This window comes from Brachyhypopomus gauderio, chromosome 4 (genome assembly GCF_052324685.1).
Source record: "Brachyhypopomus gauderio isolate BG-103 chromosome 4, BGAUD_0.2, whole genome shotgun sequence".
In the NCBI taxonomy this organism is placed as follows: Eukaryota; Metazoa; Chordata; class Actinopteri; order Gymnotiformes; family Hypopomidae; genus Brachyhypopomus; species Brachyhypopomus gauderio.
In genome coordinates this window covers 33,543,902-33,557,924 of record NC_135214.1, presented here as the reverse complement: position 1 = coordinate 33,557,924, position 14,023 = coordinate 33,543,902, and the positions used below count along the sequence as shown (strand labels likewise).

Below are 14,023 nucleotides of genomic sequence, written 5' to 3'. Positions count from 1 at the left end.
TTCATAGAGAGGAGTGGAAAAGTAAAAGAGGTTGACAACAAGAGTGATAGAGAGAGAGTGAAAAAAGACAGAGCAGGAGAGATGTGAAGGGTGGCAGAGAGAGAGAGAAAGAGAGGGGGGGGTGCAGAAACAAGCTCAGGAGAGAAAGTCTGCGCTGTGTCTTTAAGAGCACCAGCGTGCGCTGAGAGGCCCAGCAGTAGTGTAGGCCGGCCCCCGTCCTGCTTACCACACATTGCCCGCCGCACCAGGCCGGGCAGCTCCGGGAGCGCTACACACACCGCACCAGAGGCAGCGTGCGGCTCTCGCGGGGAGCACAGCCTCCTCGCACCCCCCACCACCGGCCCCCGGCCCTCCTGCCTCTGCCCCGTCTGCCCCCGCGCTGACACCATGGAGGGCAACAATGCAGCCAGCCTGGACAGCCACCGTGGTAAGGGGGCAATTTTTTGGAATCACTTTTCTTTTTCAAAGCAAAGCCAGGGAGCTTCTTTGAGCAAGGCAGCGATGCGAGGTGTGTGTGTGTGTGTGTGTGTGTGTGTGTGTGTGTGTGTGTGTGTGTGTGTGTGCCTGCGCCGTCAGGTCTGTGAAAGAGATCAGGGGTTGTTGGTGAGGCTGAGAGTGGTTCTTTTTATGGGAATGCTTGGGTTCCTTTGTCTTTGGGATAAAAACACTACTTACTCATGTGGAATGTGTGTAATTACCTTCCGAGCCGCTTTTCCCTCAACAGTCTGCCGGCTGTTAGATGTGGAAAAGGAGGAGAAGATGGACAAACTACAGAAAACATTTCAGGCTACTTGTTATAAAGCTGAGAAACTTTAACATGTTCTTACTGTACATTGCATCCAGCCAGAATCTGAATTCCAGACCAACGTTTAACCTGTTTGTCCTCACGCCAGCTCAGCACGTTCTCCCTCCAAACCCTCAACTGTTCTTCATCTTCCTGTGAAGAGCAGAGCAGGCGACTTGAGTTGGAGCTGTTACGCAGGCAGCAGTGGTGTGCTGAACGCCACCTCGACTTCTCAGACGTGACCCAGACGTGATCTCAGACGTGACCCTTCCTCTGCAGCACTCTGGCCCTCACAGCCGACTGCATCACGCTTCCCCTTTGTTTGACCCAGTGTCTGTCTGCTGTGACGTTTATGAAGCTAGAGCTGACTTTTGACCATTCACCTGACCGTCATTGACCCTTCACCTGACCGTCATCAACCTTACACCTGACCCCATATGTAATCATTTGATCATCCTCACTGATGATCTCATTAAGGTTTTTTGTGCTGTTAGAAATGGGGGGTTTTTTTGTATGTTTATTTTTTATTTTGCTAATGGCAAAGATATTCACGGATGCAAAGAGCACGACGTTTAGACCTTGGTCATGGCTGACACTGGGAGTCTGCTTGCACATCGACCGGGGCTCAAACACGTTGTGGCTGAAGGAATAATTAATGCTCGTTAGTTGTGTTGATTCTGTCTGTGTGAGAACTCACGACTTGTTGGCATTTAGTCCTCGTCTGAAGGACCGTCAGAGACACTGTGAATGCCAAAGTGTTCCTGGCACCATCCTTGTCCAGACCAGCCGCAAAATACCAAACAAGTTTTTATCAGCCTAGCCAAAACATTCTGCGAGAACAATTTCTTGCTTTGTCTGTTCTGACAGGATGTGAGACAATGAACATGGGGCAATGGTGACATGTTGAAAGCAATTCATTGCTGGATCTAAACGGAGGATTAGTCCCAGATGTAGGGCATCATCTTGACGGTCTTGGAATAGAAGCGATCTCGGCAGTATGGGGATGAGAGTAATCTCCTAATATAGTTTGAACATGTTCACGTCCCTTCAGTCATCTATTGAGCACCATGTGGCTCTGCTCACGGGGCCCATGGTGGCCCTTGTCGGCCCATGGCGTGATGGGGGATGGATCGGGTTGCCCGCTCCCCCAGGGTGCAGACCCTGACGACCCTCTGGTGCCCTTCACTTGCGGGGCTGAGAGGTCAAACCCAGGGTTGACTCCTACGAATGGCCTCGTGGTGCGGGTTGGGAGTGTGGGATGATGGGAAGGGCAGACCTGTGTCTCTTCTGCTGTTCAAACACTGAGCGTTTGGAATGTAGCAGCACATTAAGTCTTCAAAAACCCTCAGGTTGTCTCTCAGGGTTTGCATATCTCACCTATGAGCCATTAATGCCTGGGTAGCCAAACATAATGAGAAGGTTAAAGTTACAGTTTTGTAATGGTGATAATTGGTGGGGGTTATAAAGCTGTCACAAACTGTATGTTTTTAATTCAAAGTTGTTTTCGGCAGGTAAACGTTTAGGTTGACCAAATCACCTGCCAGAGTTTTTCATTGGCAGAATCCTAAAGAAAGCGTACTGGGGGTGATGCTGGTGTTGAAATTGCATGCCCAGGAATGTAAGGGATAGTGGTTAATTAGTGGTGGGTGGCCTTGTCCTCAAAAACTCCCTCCCACGCCATACTTTAAAGGGCGTAAGAAGGAGTTACTGGAATCTGTAATCACCCTTCTGCCTGAAAATGTCATAACCACAGTGGCATAATTGTAATGACCTGGAAATTTATGAGGACAGACTGTGTGATGGCAAACAGAGCTCACTCACAGAACATCCATTTTAGGGAAGCAGATTAGCACCCTACAGGTCGTCTAGGCCCCAGTGAAGATACCCCAGACCCAGAACACATTCCTGCATCTGCTCCTGGCTTTTCTGTGATACTATTTGGTTTTTTGTGCATGTTTTGTCTTAAGCCCGACATCCAGGCAACGAATTGACCAGGTCCAGACTGCATAGTGCTTAGCATGGAGTCTCAGTACTACATCCCCATCTTGCAAGGCGTCTACTGTGGTGTTTAATGCCGCACAGGCTGTCCCGTGCCGGTAGCCCTGTGACGTGCGAAGCTGGAATTCTTTTGTGCGGGAGGTGGGCCGGCGGTCACATGGCGGGCTGACTCGCTGCACACAAGCGCCTTTGTGCGGGGAAGCCACAGCTGTCCAAGACCCTCAACCTCAATCCTTCCCCTGTTTGAGGAGGATGTCGAGGTTCGCATGGAGCAGGTTCCTCAGCTCTCTGATCTCCCCAGCAGTGGACCTAATAACTGCAAAAGAGAAAAAAGAATCTCTGTGTATTGTGTGTAAAGTTTCACTGGAGTAGTAGTGTCATCTGGAGCAAGTTTAGTGTCCCTACTGTCTGAACACAGTGAACCTTTGCACTCTGACCCCAGAACAGCCTTAGTTCTGTAGTTTGGACAGTCACAACAGCTTTTGTGGGTTTTTAAAAACAGGTGCGCGTGTATATCATCTGGTTCTCAATGGAGCCTGAATGTTCCGTCTCCTCTCCAGCCAAAGTGTGGATATCTGAACCTCCGTAGCCGTTGCTAGGATGCTTGATGCCCACAGCTTTTATCGCCATAGGAACTTTGTTTTGGCTGTTGCCCTTGGTGAGGTTGATGTGTGGTTTCATTCTGGCTTGTCATGTGAAACAGATGTCACCCTTCACTGCTTCCCAAAGATACACTAGATGTTAGTTAGATGTTAATTGCGGTGTTTGGTTTTACGATACATGTGAAAACAGGATGAATTGGCTATGAAATAGACCAAAAAATGTCATATAGCCATGATTGATATGTAATGTAATTATCATGTAGTAAGTGACATTATTATTGTTGTAGTTGTTGAGTATGTGGAAATGTTCGATAGCAGTTTTATCACTCATTTGTTAAAAAGAGAAGGAACTTCAGGTTAAGGATCCCTAATATCCCTCATTATGTTGCCAAAACAGAAAACATCTCTTTTTATTATAATAATATATAATACCATATATTAATGGTATTAATTTATAATGTGTAAAAATGAATAATAGTAATAGCAATGTGCAGACTTACTTAAGACATGCTACATTTCAAAGTACAGCTGCTATATCTAGGCTAGGGCACGAGTGTTGTTGTGAGGTTGATTACACTGTGTTGTGAGGCTGATTAGACTGTGTTGTGTGGCTGATTAGACTGTGTTGTTGTTGTGTGGCTGATTAGACTGTGTTGTTGTTGTGTCGCTGATTAGACTGTGTTGTGAGGCTGATTAGACTGTGTTGTGTGGCTGATTAGACTGTGTTGTTGTGTCGCTGATTAGACTGTGTTGTTGTTGTGTCGCTGATTAGACTGTGTTGTTGTGAGGCTGATTAGACTGTGTTGTTGTTGTGTCGCTGATTAGACTGTGTTGTTGTTGTGTGGCTGATTAGTCTATGCTGTTGTTGTGAGGCTGATTAGATTGTGTTGTGAGGCTGATTAGACTGTGTTGTTGTGACGCTGATTAGACTGTGTTATGTGGCTGATTAGACTGTGTTGTTGTGTCGTTGATTAAACTGTGTTGTTGTGTGGCTGATTAGACTGTGTTGTTGTGTCGCTAATTAGACTGTGTTGTTGTGTGGCTGATTAGACTGTGCTGTTGTTGTGAGGCTGATTAGACTGTCTTGTGTGGCTGATTAGACTGTGTTGTTGTTGTGTGGCTGATTAGACTGTGTTGTTGTGTCGCTGATTAGACTGTGGAGTTGTTGTATGGCTGATTAGACTGTGCTGTTGTTGTGTGGCTGATTAGACTGTGTTGTTGTGTCGCTGATTAGACTGTGTTGTTGTTGTGTGGCTGATTAGTCTGTGCTGTTGTTGTGAGGCTGATTAGACTGTGTTGTGTGGCTGATTAGACTGTTGTTGTTGTGTGGCTGATTAGACTGTGTTGTTGTGTCGCTGATTAGACTGTGTTGTTGTGTGGCTGATTAGTCTGTGCTGTTGTTGTGAGGCTGATTAGACTGTGTTGTGTGGCTGATTAGACTGTGTTGTTGTGAGGCTGATTAGTCTGTGTTGTTGTTGTGCCGCTGATTAGACTGTGGAGTTGTTGTATGGCTGATTAGTCTGTGCTGTTGTTGTGAGGCTGATTAGACTGTGTTGTGTGGCGGATTAGACTGTGTTGTTGTGTCGCTGATTAGACTGTGTTGTTGTTGTGTGGCTGATTAGTTTGTGCTGTTGTTGTGAGGCTGATTAGACTGTGTTTTGTTGTGTGGCTGATTAGACTGTGTTGTGAGGCTGATTAGGCTGTGTTGTTGTGAGGCTGATTAGACTGTGTTGTGTGGCTGATTAGACTGTGTTGTTGTTGTGTGGCTGATTAGACTGTGTTGTTGTGTCACTGATTAGTCTGTGCTTTTGTTGTGAGGCTGATTAGACTGTGTTGTGTGGCTGATTAGACTGTGTTGTTGTTGTGTCGTTGATTAGACTGTGTTGTTGTTGTGTGGCTGATTAGACTGTGTTGTTGTGCCGCTGATTAGACTGTGGAGTTGTTGTATGGCTGATTAGTCTGTGCTGTTGTTGTGAGGCTGATTAGACTGTGTTGTGTGGCTGATTAGACTGTGTTGTTGTTGTGTGGCTGATTAGACTGTGTTGTTGTGTCACTGATTAGTCTGTGCTTTTGTTGTGAGGCTGATTAGACTGTGTTGTGTGGCTGATTAGACTGTGTTGTTGTTGTGTCGTTGATTAGACTGTGTTGTTGTTGTGTGGCTGATTAGACTGTGTTGTTGTTGTGCCGCTGATTAGACTGTGGAGTTGTTGTATGGCTGATTAGTCTGTGCTGTTGTTGTGAGGCTGATTAGACTGTGTTGTGTGGCTGATTAGGCTGTGTTGTTGTTGTGTGGCTGATTAATCTGTGCTGTTGTTGTGAGGCTGATTAGACTGTGTTGTTGTTGTGAGGCTGATTAGACTGTGATGTGAGGCTGATTAGACTGTGTTGTGAGGCTGATTAGACTGTCTCTTTTTATTATAATAATATATAATACCATATATTAATGGTATTAATTTATAATGTGTAAAAATGAATAATAGTAATAGCAATGTGCAGACTTACTTAAGACATGCTACATTTCAAAGTACAGCTGCTATATCTAGGCTAGGGCACGAGTGTTGTTGTGAGGTTGATTACACTGTGTTGTGAGGCTGATTAGACTGTGTTATTGTGAGACTGATTAGACTGTGTTGTTGTTGTGAGGCTGATTAGACTGTGATGTGAGGCTGATTAGACTGTCTTGTGAGGCTGATTAGACTGTGTTATGAGGTTGATTAGACTGTGTTGAGAGGCTGATTAGACCGTTATGAGGTTAATTAGACTGTGCTGTTGTTGTTGTGAGGCTGATTAGACTGTGTTGAGAGGCTGATTAGACCGTTATGAGGATGATTAGACTGTGCTGTTATTGTGAGGCTGATTAGACTGTGTTGAGAGGCTGATTAGACCGTTATGAGGACGATTAGACTGTGCTGTTATTGTGAGGCTGATTAGACTGTGTTGTGAGGCTGATTAGACTGCTCTGTTTTGGCTGTGCAGCTACGGGCCCTTATGTCGTCCTTTTGTAGCTGTTGTGGTGTGCTAGCCGAGACTCTTCAAGTGCTGCCAGATTAAAGAGTAGAAGGGCAAGCAGGGCCTCCTCTTACCACACTCTTCACTGCCTGCTCTCTGATTGGCTAATATTACTGAGGAATTCAGACCTCCAGGGGACTTGTCACCCCCAAACAAACGAGAGAGACACACAGAGAGGGGAGAGAGCTGTACGCAGGCTTCTTAGCTGATCGTGAAAGGGAGGAACACCACTGATCCCTGCTGTGTTTCTTTTTTTTCCTTCCTCCCTCCTTTTCATTTAGTCTTTTCTTCAGGGAAGTGGGCGGGGCCAGCTCGCGCCCCACAGTGGAGGGAACAATTGGGGAATTTTTGCTTCAAGCTCGGCCCGCGGTGGGCTGGAATCTGGCCGCTGAGCTACTCGGTTGAAGCCGCGCGGTGCTTTATGGGTCGGGCTCTGACATGAACCCAGACAGGCTGCCTCCCCTGCGCGCGCGCGCTACCTCTGACCACCATCGCGCCATTCCATCCGGACGCTAGCAGAAGCGCAGGCAAGCTGCTAAGGACGTTTTGTTCCTCCACCGCCACTGTCACAGACTGGGCTGTTAGGGTTCACCACTCACTCTCCAGTCCTTCTAACTGTTACCCTCTCCCTGTTTTTTGGAAGTCTGCGTACAAGGTGCCAAATGCTATTAATTTGTGTGACTTTTTCAATCCAAAACTTGCCATTAGTGTCATTAGAGAGTGAATGAGTATATTTATGGCCCGGGGCTTCTGGGCAGGTGGTATGAATGTGCTGCTGAGATGAAATCCATCTTACGGAGACACATTCCAGTGCTTTGAAACAGGCTGCAGAAAGGTGCGAGACTTTTAACAGGCCATAAATCCCGGAAGGATCACAGGAGTGTGGGCTGCTGAGCTCGTGCTCTGAAGGTATCACCAATATCGACAATTAATGCTTCATGATTTAGATGTTTTGCATTTGTTAAATTGCTTCTCTGAAAGTTTTTACTTTTTTTCCCACTCCTACTCTCTCTTCCTGTCTTTTGTTTGCTCTCTTTCTCTCACTCTCTCTCTCTCTCTCTCACCACCCACACTTTCTCCCTCCTTACTTTTGTGACACTTTTGTTCTCCCTTCTGGGTCGGGATATTCCGTGGTCCGTTATGGTCCCTGCTTTGAAACCCGCAGCGTCGAGACAGCTAACATAATGCTGGTATTGACCCTTTTCTCTAGGCAACAGCGCACAACAGTCGAGCGAAGGACGGGGCTCAGAAAGCACGAGGAGCTCTCTCCCCGCCATCTGGCCACTTAAATATAGGCTCCTCTCCTCCATTTAGAAGGGTGGCAGCCATCGCAGCCTTCGCCAGTTGCTTGGTGATGCTCTGCCCATTTTCTGAGTCCGATCACCATGCTAATAGAAAACAGCCTATGCTCGTATGGTCTAACCTAACCACAGAATGTATTTAGGCATATTTGTGTATTTGTTTACCCATTTTACAGTTAGCACAGCCTTGAAAAAAGAGGCTTACGTTTAGACTTGAGTCAAAGAGCTTCGGCCCTGGGTGGCGTCGTCCGCGAGATGACGCTTTTGGTTTGTGGCGGCAGGCGAACGTGGTTCCTGGCAGGGGTGCGGGAGCCTGGGGTATGATGGTGGGAGCCCATTGTGTGAGTTTTTAATTAGCAGGGTGGAAGCGACAAGGGAGGGGCAGCTGAGACCGGCTAATTGGGTGAACAGAGGAGGCGAGCTGGGTGAACAGAGGAGGTGAGCTGGGTGAACAGAGGAGGTGAGCTGGGTGAACAGAGGAGGCGAGCTGGGTGAACAGAGGAGGCAGGCTGGGTGAACAGAGGAGGCGAGCTGGGTGAACAGAGGAGGCGAGCTGGGTGAACAGAGGAGGCAGGCTGGGTGAACAGAGGAGGCGAGCTGGGTGAACAGAGGAGGCAGGCTGGGTGAACAGAGGAGGCGAGCTGGGTGAACAGAGGAGGCAGGCTGGGTGAACAGAGGAGGCGGGCTGGGTGAACAGAGGAGGCGAGCTGGGTGAACAGAGGAGGCAGGCTGGGTGAACAGAGGAGGTGAGCTGGGTGAACAGAGGAGGCAGGCTGGGTGAACAGAGGAGGTGAGCTGGGTGAACAGAGGAGGCAGGCTGGGTGAACAGAGGAGGCGAGCTGGGTGAACAGAGGAGGCGAGCTGGGTGAACAGAGGAGGCAGGCTGGGTGAACAGAGGAGGTGAGCTGGGTGAACAGAGGAGGCGAGCTGGGTGAACAGAGGAGGCAGGCTGGGTGAACAGAAGAGGCGAGCTGGGTGAACAGAGGAGGCAGGCTGGGTGAACAGAGGAGGCGAGCTGGGTGAACAGAGGAGGCGAGCTGGGTGAACAGAGGAGGCGAGCTGGGTGAACAGAGGAGGCAGGCTGGGTGAACAGAGGAGGCGAGCTGGGTGAACAGAGGAGGCGAGCTGGGTGAACAGAGGAGGCGAGCTGGGTGAACAGAAGAGGCGAGCTGGGTGAACAGAAGAGGCGAGCTGGGTGAACAGAGGAGGCAGGCTGGGTGAACAGAGGAGGCGAGCTGGGTGAACAGAGGAGGCGAGCTGGGTGAACAGAGGAGGCGAGCTGGGTGAACAGAGGAGGCAGGTTGGGTGAACAGAGGAGGCGAGCTGGGTGAACAGAGGAGGCGAGCTGGGTGAACAGAGAGCTGGGTGAACAGAGGAGGCGAGCTGGGTGAACAGAGGAGGCGAGCTGGGTGAACAGAGGAGGCGAGCTGGCCTCCAGAGGGAACGCCCTGCCGGATCTCCCACAGCCTCCACTCCCCGCTTGCATCATGTGGCAGTTTTCCTTTTCCCTTGTCGGAAAAAGTATCAGCAGCCGAGCAAGATGATTTCAAATTGATGTCTTTGCAATTACACTTGCATTAGACTTAATTAGACCTTTCTGTTTATTGAACTGGTTCTTTGGTTTGCACAGTGTAAAAATTGCATGCAGAAACCAGGGCATACGTGTTTGCTCCATGGACGCCATTTGTATATTTCCTCCTAAACTACAGACAAAGCACACCACATATGTCAATCATGGGCTGCAGGTTTGTGTTACAGCACCGCCTGAACTCACTAATTAGGTCACTTTCCTCCTTAAGCAGAGCTGACCAGTGAGACCAGTCATGTGCAGGGCAGGAGCCAGTAGCATTAGACCACCACAATCTCAGACACCGCCTTAACTCCGAGGAGAGGAGAGTGGAGGTGAGTGGGACGCGGCCGGATCAGGTTCTGTCTGGTTCTGTCTGGCTCTATCTGGTTCTGTCTGGTCCTGTCTGGTTCTATCTGGTTCTGTCTGCAGAAACTCCTCTCCACTCATTCTTGTCATTCATGTCATGCCTGCGACTGCACTCAGGTGTTCTCCTGCGGCGTTTTTTGTTTAGCACCCAGTGTGTTCAGAAAATGTTTACTCTCTTCCACAGCAACTGATCTGACTGCTTGAGGCATGTGCGTGCGTGTGCATTTGAACGATCGAGCATACGGTACCTGGGCAGTGTGTCGGTCTGTCTGTGTGTCGGTATCTTAGTTTGTCTGTCTGTGCACATGTACATCTTTGTTGAGTTATGCATGTGTGCATCTTGGTGTGAGAGTGTGTGTGTGTGTGTGTGTGTGTGTGTGTGTGTGTGTGTGTGTGTCTGGCTCCTCCACAGTATAGGGGGATTGGATGGCTAAGTTGTGTTCTGTGTGCACCGGGCAGCATTCCAGAGAAGTCAGAGTATCTTAAAGGGTCTGATCTTATCATGACAGCCTGGCGTCAGTATGCACTCACAGGCCACTATATTTGAAACACCATACTTGTACCAGTTAGGAGCCCTTTGGCTCTTGGAACAGCCTTAATTCTTTACAGCTTGGATTCCTTAAGCTGTTGGAAGCGGAGACCAGAAGTCTTGGGAAATTAGCAGTTTCTGAAACGCAATATCCAGAAGGCGTGTGTGCCACACTCAACACCACTCTGAGCATCTCCTTCTCCATTCTGACACTTGAAGCGAACATGAACTGAAGCTTCAAACCCAAATTTGCATGGCTGCACGGGTGTGTAATCACGCTGACGCACAAGTCTGTTGAAGTGGCTGGTACGGAGGAGACGGCAGTCATGGCTGTAAGTCAAAGCAGAAACTCCTCATCACCTTTTCAGACGCAGCAGGGGTGTTGAAAACTGGAAAGGCCGAGATCTTGAGACAAGGTTAAAATTGCAGGACATGCATGTTATGACTGTGAAGCTGTAGATAAGATTGGACAAAGGCTTTCATCCATGATTTTGAGTGTCAGCAGAATAGTTAAATGTGCTTTCAAATGATAGAATTGAGGACAGGTCTAAAGTAATGTTGTGTTTGTAGTCATTACTGTTAATTTTATGATCTGTTATTGTTGCTTAATTTAGCTGAAACTGAAACATAACATGATATAAAGTAGCATAAGCCATAAACAAAATTATGAACATTAAATATAAGCATATACTTCAGCAATGTCAAATCAAAATACCCTTATTGCTCCTGAAGCGTGAACCTGTTTGTGTAAAGTATTGGTGTCGGCACAGGCCAGAGTGAGGCAGACAGGGCGGCCACGCCCTCAGAGGCCACGCCCTCCGTGGCTGGACTGACAGGGTCGAGTCTGTCTCGTGGTTACAGGGACGCATCAGTGCTCACAGGACTGCTGCTCAATCCCCCTGACCGCCGAGACCCTGGTCTGGCACGAAGGTTGAATTCAGACTCTCCTGCTGTGTGTGTGTGTGTGTGTGTGTGTGTGTGTGTGTGTGTGTGGTGTGTGTGTGTGTGTGTGTGTGTGTGTGTGTGTGTGTGTGTGTGTGTGTGTGTGTGTGTGTGTGTGTGTGTGTGTGTGTGTGTTGCACACCCTCAGCTGTATGTGTGAGAGAGCAGATTTTTGTGGGAAGAGTTGGCATAGACTGATTTCATTTTAGTCTAACAACCTGAAATTAAATGTTCTCAAAATGTTCTAATATTAATCTAAAAAAGGGATGGAAAGGAATTTATGTCTCTTTGATACTGACTAGATTTTTGACTTGTTTCTGAGCCTTTCTGAACATTCTCGAAGAGCCCCGTTTTGCTGACGCGCTGATCCATGCTGAAGCTTGCAGTGATTTCAGTTGTGCATTTGTGTCGGTCTGATGAAATAATAACAGGTCTGCTCTGACGGTCTGGCTGGGCGGCGACTGGCGGTCTCGCCGCCTGCAGCCACAGGAATCGCCGTACAGCCGTTTCGCCAGAGCGCGGTTGGGCACGAGCTCCTCCCCCGGGAGAGCGCGGCGCGGCTGCAGGTACATGCTCCATCACACTCTGAGTGCCTCTACTTGTAGGAGACGAGCCGTCTGTTTGGCACGTTGCCGGAGCACTCTTAACGACCGTCCTCAGAACAAGGCCACGCCGAGCACTCTGGGTACATTCGTGTCTGAGGGATCCGAGCCGCATGTCCTCGTCTTCTGTGCCGAGAAGTGTTCTGTTCATAGGGAGGAAGTAACTTCTAAGCGCTTCCAGGGATGTCTTTGTGGTGGAGGTTTGGCCCGGGGCTCGTATGGAGCTGCAGGACTGGTGCTGGATGCGTTGGCTGTGCTTAAAGAGCACGCAGACCCCGAGGTGCCGGCTTCAGGGTTCAGATGGAGGCAGCAGTCGAGCTCTGCGTAGCAGCTCTTCCGCCGGGTTGTAGCAGCTGTTCAGTATTCCGTATGTGCTGTATGTCCCCACCGGCCGTACTGCACCACCGTCGAGCTTCTCTCGCACACTCTGCCCAGACGTTTTCATGTCCAGAACTAATGTACACGTCTTCACTCTGCAGCAGCAGACAAGCTGGTTTTCAGTGTGAAACACACACCGAAACGGTTAATGTCCACAGTGCGTAATCTGCAGCAGAGCAGAGTCCAAACTGATTTCTCCTCTTGCATTAACGTACCGAGCGAGCTTCATGGATTATAATCCAGGATGCACAGGCTGACACCCCAACGCCCACCTTCCCCCAGGGAGTCACACGGCAGTCCGGCCGTGAGCGAGTGTGGGTCTCGGTGTGCTCCGTCTCCACGGAGGGGTTGTGGTGAGGTGACGGGTCTTCTGTCTCCACGGAGGGGTTGTGGTGACGGGTCTTCTGTCTCCACAGAGGGGATTTTGCTATCTCAGCAGAACATGTTTCTGTGTTCAGCTGAGGTGAAAACAATCACCTTTGTCTCGCCTGACGGAACGATATCTCTGTGATTAGGTGGAAGAATCAATGGTCTGTAAAAAGGTGTCATCACATCAGGCGTCGGTGTGGAACAGCACTGTGTTGTTCTGTGTCATGTACGTTTACATGGGCCACATGCCACGCTGCTGATTCAGGCTGTGCATGTGTGAAACCTCCTTCATATTTCTTGCGGTCTGAATATGCGACATGGCTATATACACACACCGCTCAGTATTTGATGTGTGTACATTTGTCATTTGCAAGTGAAATCGTGCAGAGGTTCCAAAGATGGTCGAAGGTGATTCCTGTTGGCTTCATCTTCACTGCGAGCTGAACCCATCTCCTCGCAGAACTCTCACCAGGAGCAAAGCTCCTACATACGGAATGCATTTGTTTACAAACAAACAAAGCAGTTAGAACTTCAGAACATCTGTAAACCATTTGCATGTGAGCTGTAGTGCAGAGTGGATTTCCAGTGCAGACCTTTGCCTCCGTGCTGTGGCACACAGCAGCAGCGTCTTGCTTCCAGCATTACTGAGGATGCCAGAAGCTTATTCAGCAGTTATAACCAAAGCAGTCCGTCAGCTCATTAGGACTTTCTATTCCTGGAATGAGTCCATTTAAATTCACAACGGCAGAAATATACATTAAAAAACCCACCACCTCTGAATACCATTCATAGTAGATGTTCATGAGAAGCATTAATGTTTCATACAGCTGATAGGGGAAACTTTTATTATCGCATTATTTTGATTTGCATTACTTGTAACGGTAGCACAATCAGCTATCATAGTTATGTAACAGCATGTTACTGAGTTAATATGAAGCTTAAAGTGCATTTAAATATGTAATTCAGGCTGCGAAGATACTGTTTGGAATGAACGTTTCGGTTAAATTCGCCTGCATGTAACGAGTTCCCTGCTGTGAACACTTTCGTTTTCGGCCAGAAGGGGGCGGTGGTTGTCAACGTTTTACTTGCGGCGTCCCTTTTTTTCCGGCAGCAGGAATCTAAAGTTCTTTAGTGCGTTTCTTTGGTTGCAGCATGCTCCCTAGTCAAATTTACAGTTCAGCCCTGGCGCTCCCGTGAGTCAATTCCACTGTCTCCTGTAAAGCTGTGGAGATTTCGTGTTCCAAACCAAACGAGTGGGTTGTCACTGCCTCCTGGGGAAAATGCCCCGAGAGGTGAGGTGATCCCACGCGTATGGTCCTTTTAACGGTGACTCGTTTCAAGCCCCCACAGGAGATTCCGTGCACACGGAACAGAGGAGGATATCTGTCATTCTGCTCATTCACACTGCTGCAAGAGGTGAATTGTTGCACGTATGAAGCCTCCGTGCAGAACTAACTCCTCCGCAGTGATAACATGTACGATCAAGTGCCATGAAGTCTGCACTGGACGTAGTAAGAATATGCATTATGCATGGATGCGTGTGGTGGGGCTTTTTAATTCTTTCTTTATTTTT

General features: G+C 48.5%; 1 protein-coding gene across 2 annotated transcripts in view; it reads left to right on the top strand.

Moving 5' to 3' along the window:
- Positions 1-14,023, top strand: part of dab2ipa (DAB2 interacting protein a) — an 82,185-nt gene continuing 68,162 nt past the window's right edge. Inside the window, exon 1 of one of the 2 annotated variants that reach the window (XM_077004104.1) lies at positions 1-427. In XM_077004104.1, coding sequence (XP_076860219.1) covers positions 388-427 — 40 coding nt within the window. In that variant the 5' untranslated portion in view covers positions 1-387. Of the gene's footprint in view, positions 428-6,604; positions 7,303-14,023 lie in introns of those variants that run through there. The other variant, XM_077004109.1, reaches the window with a different exon arrangement.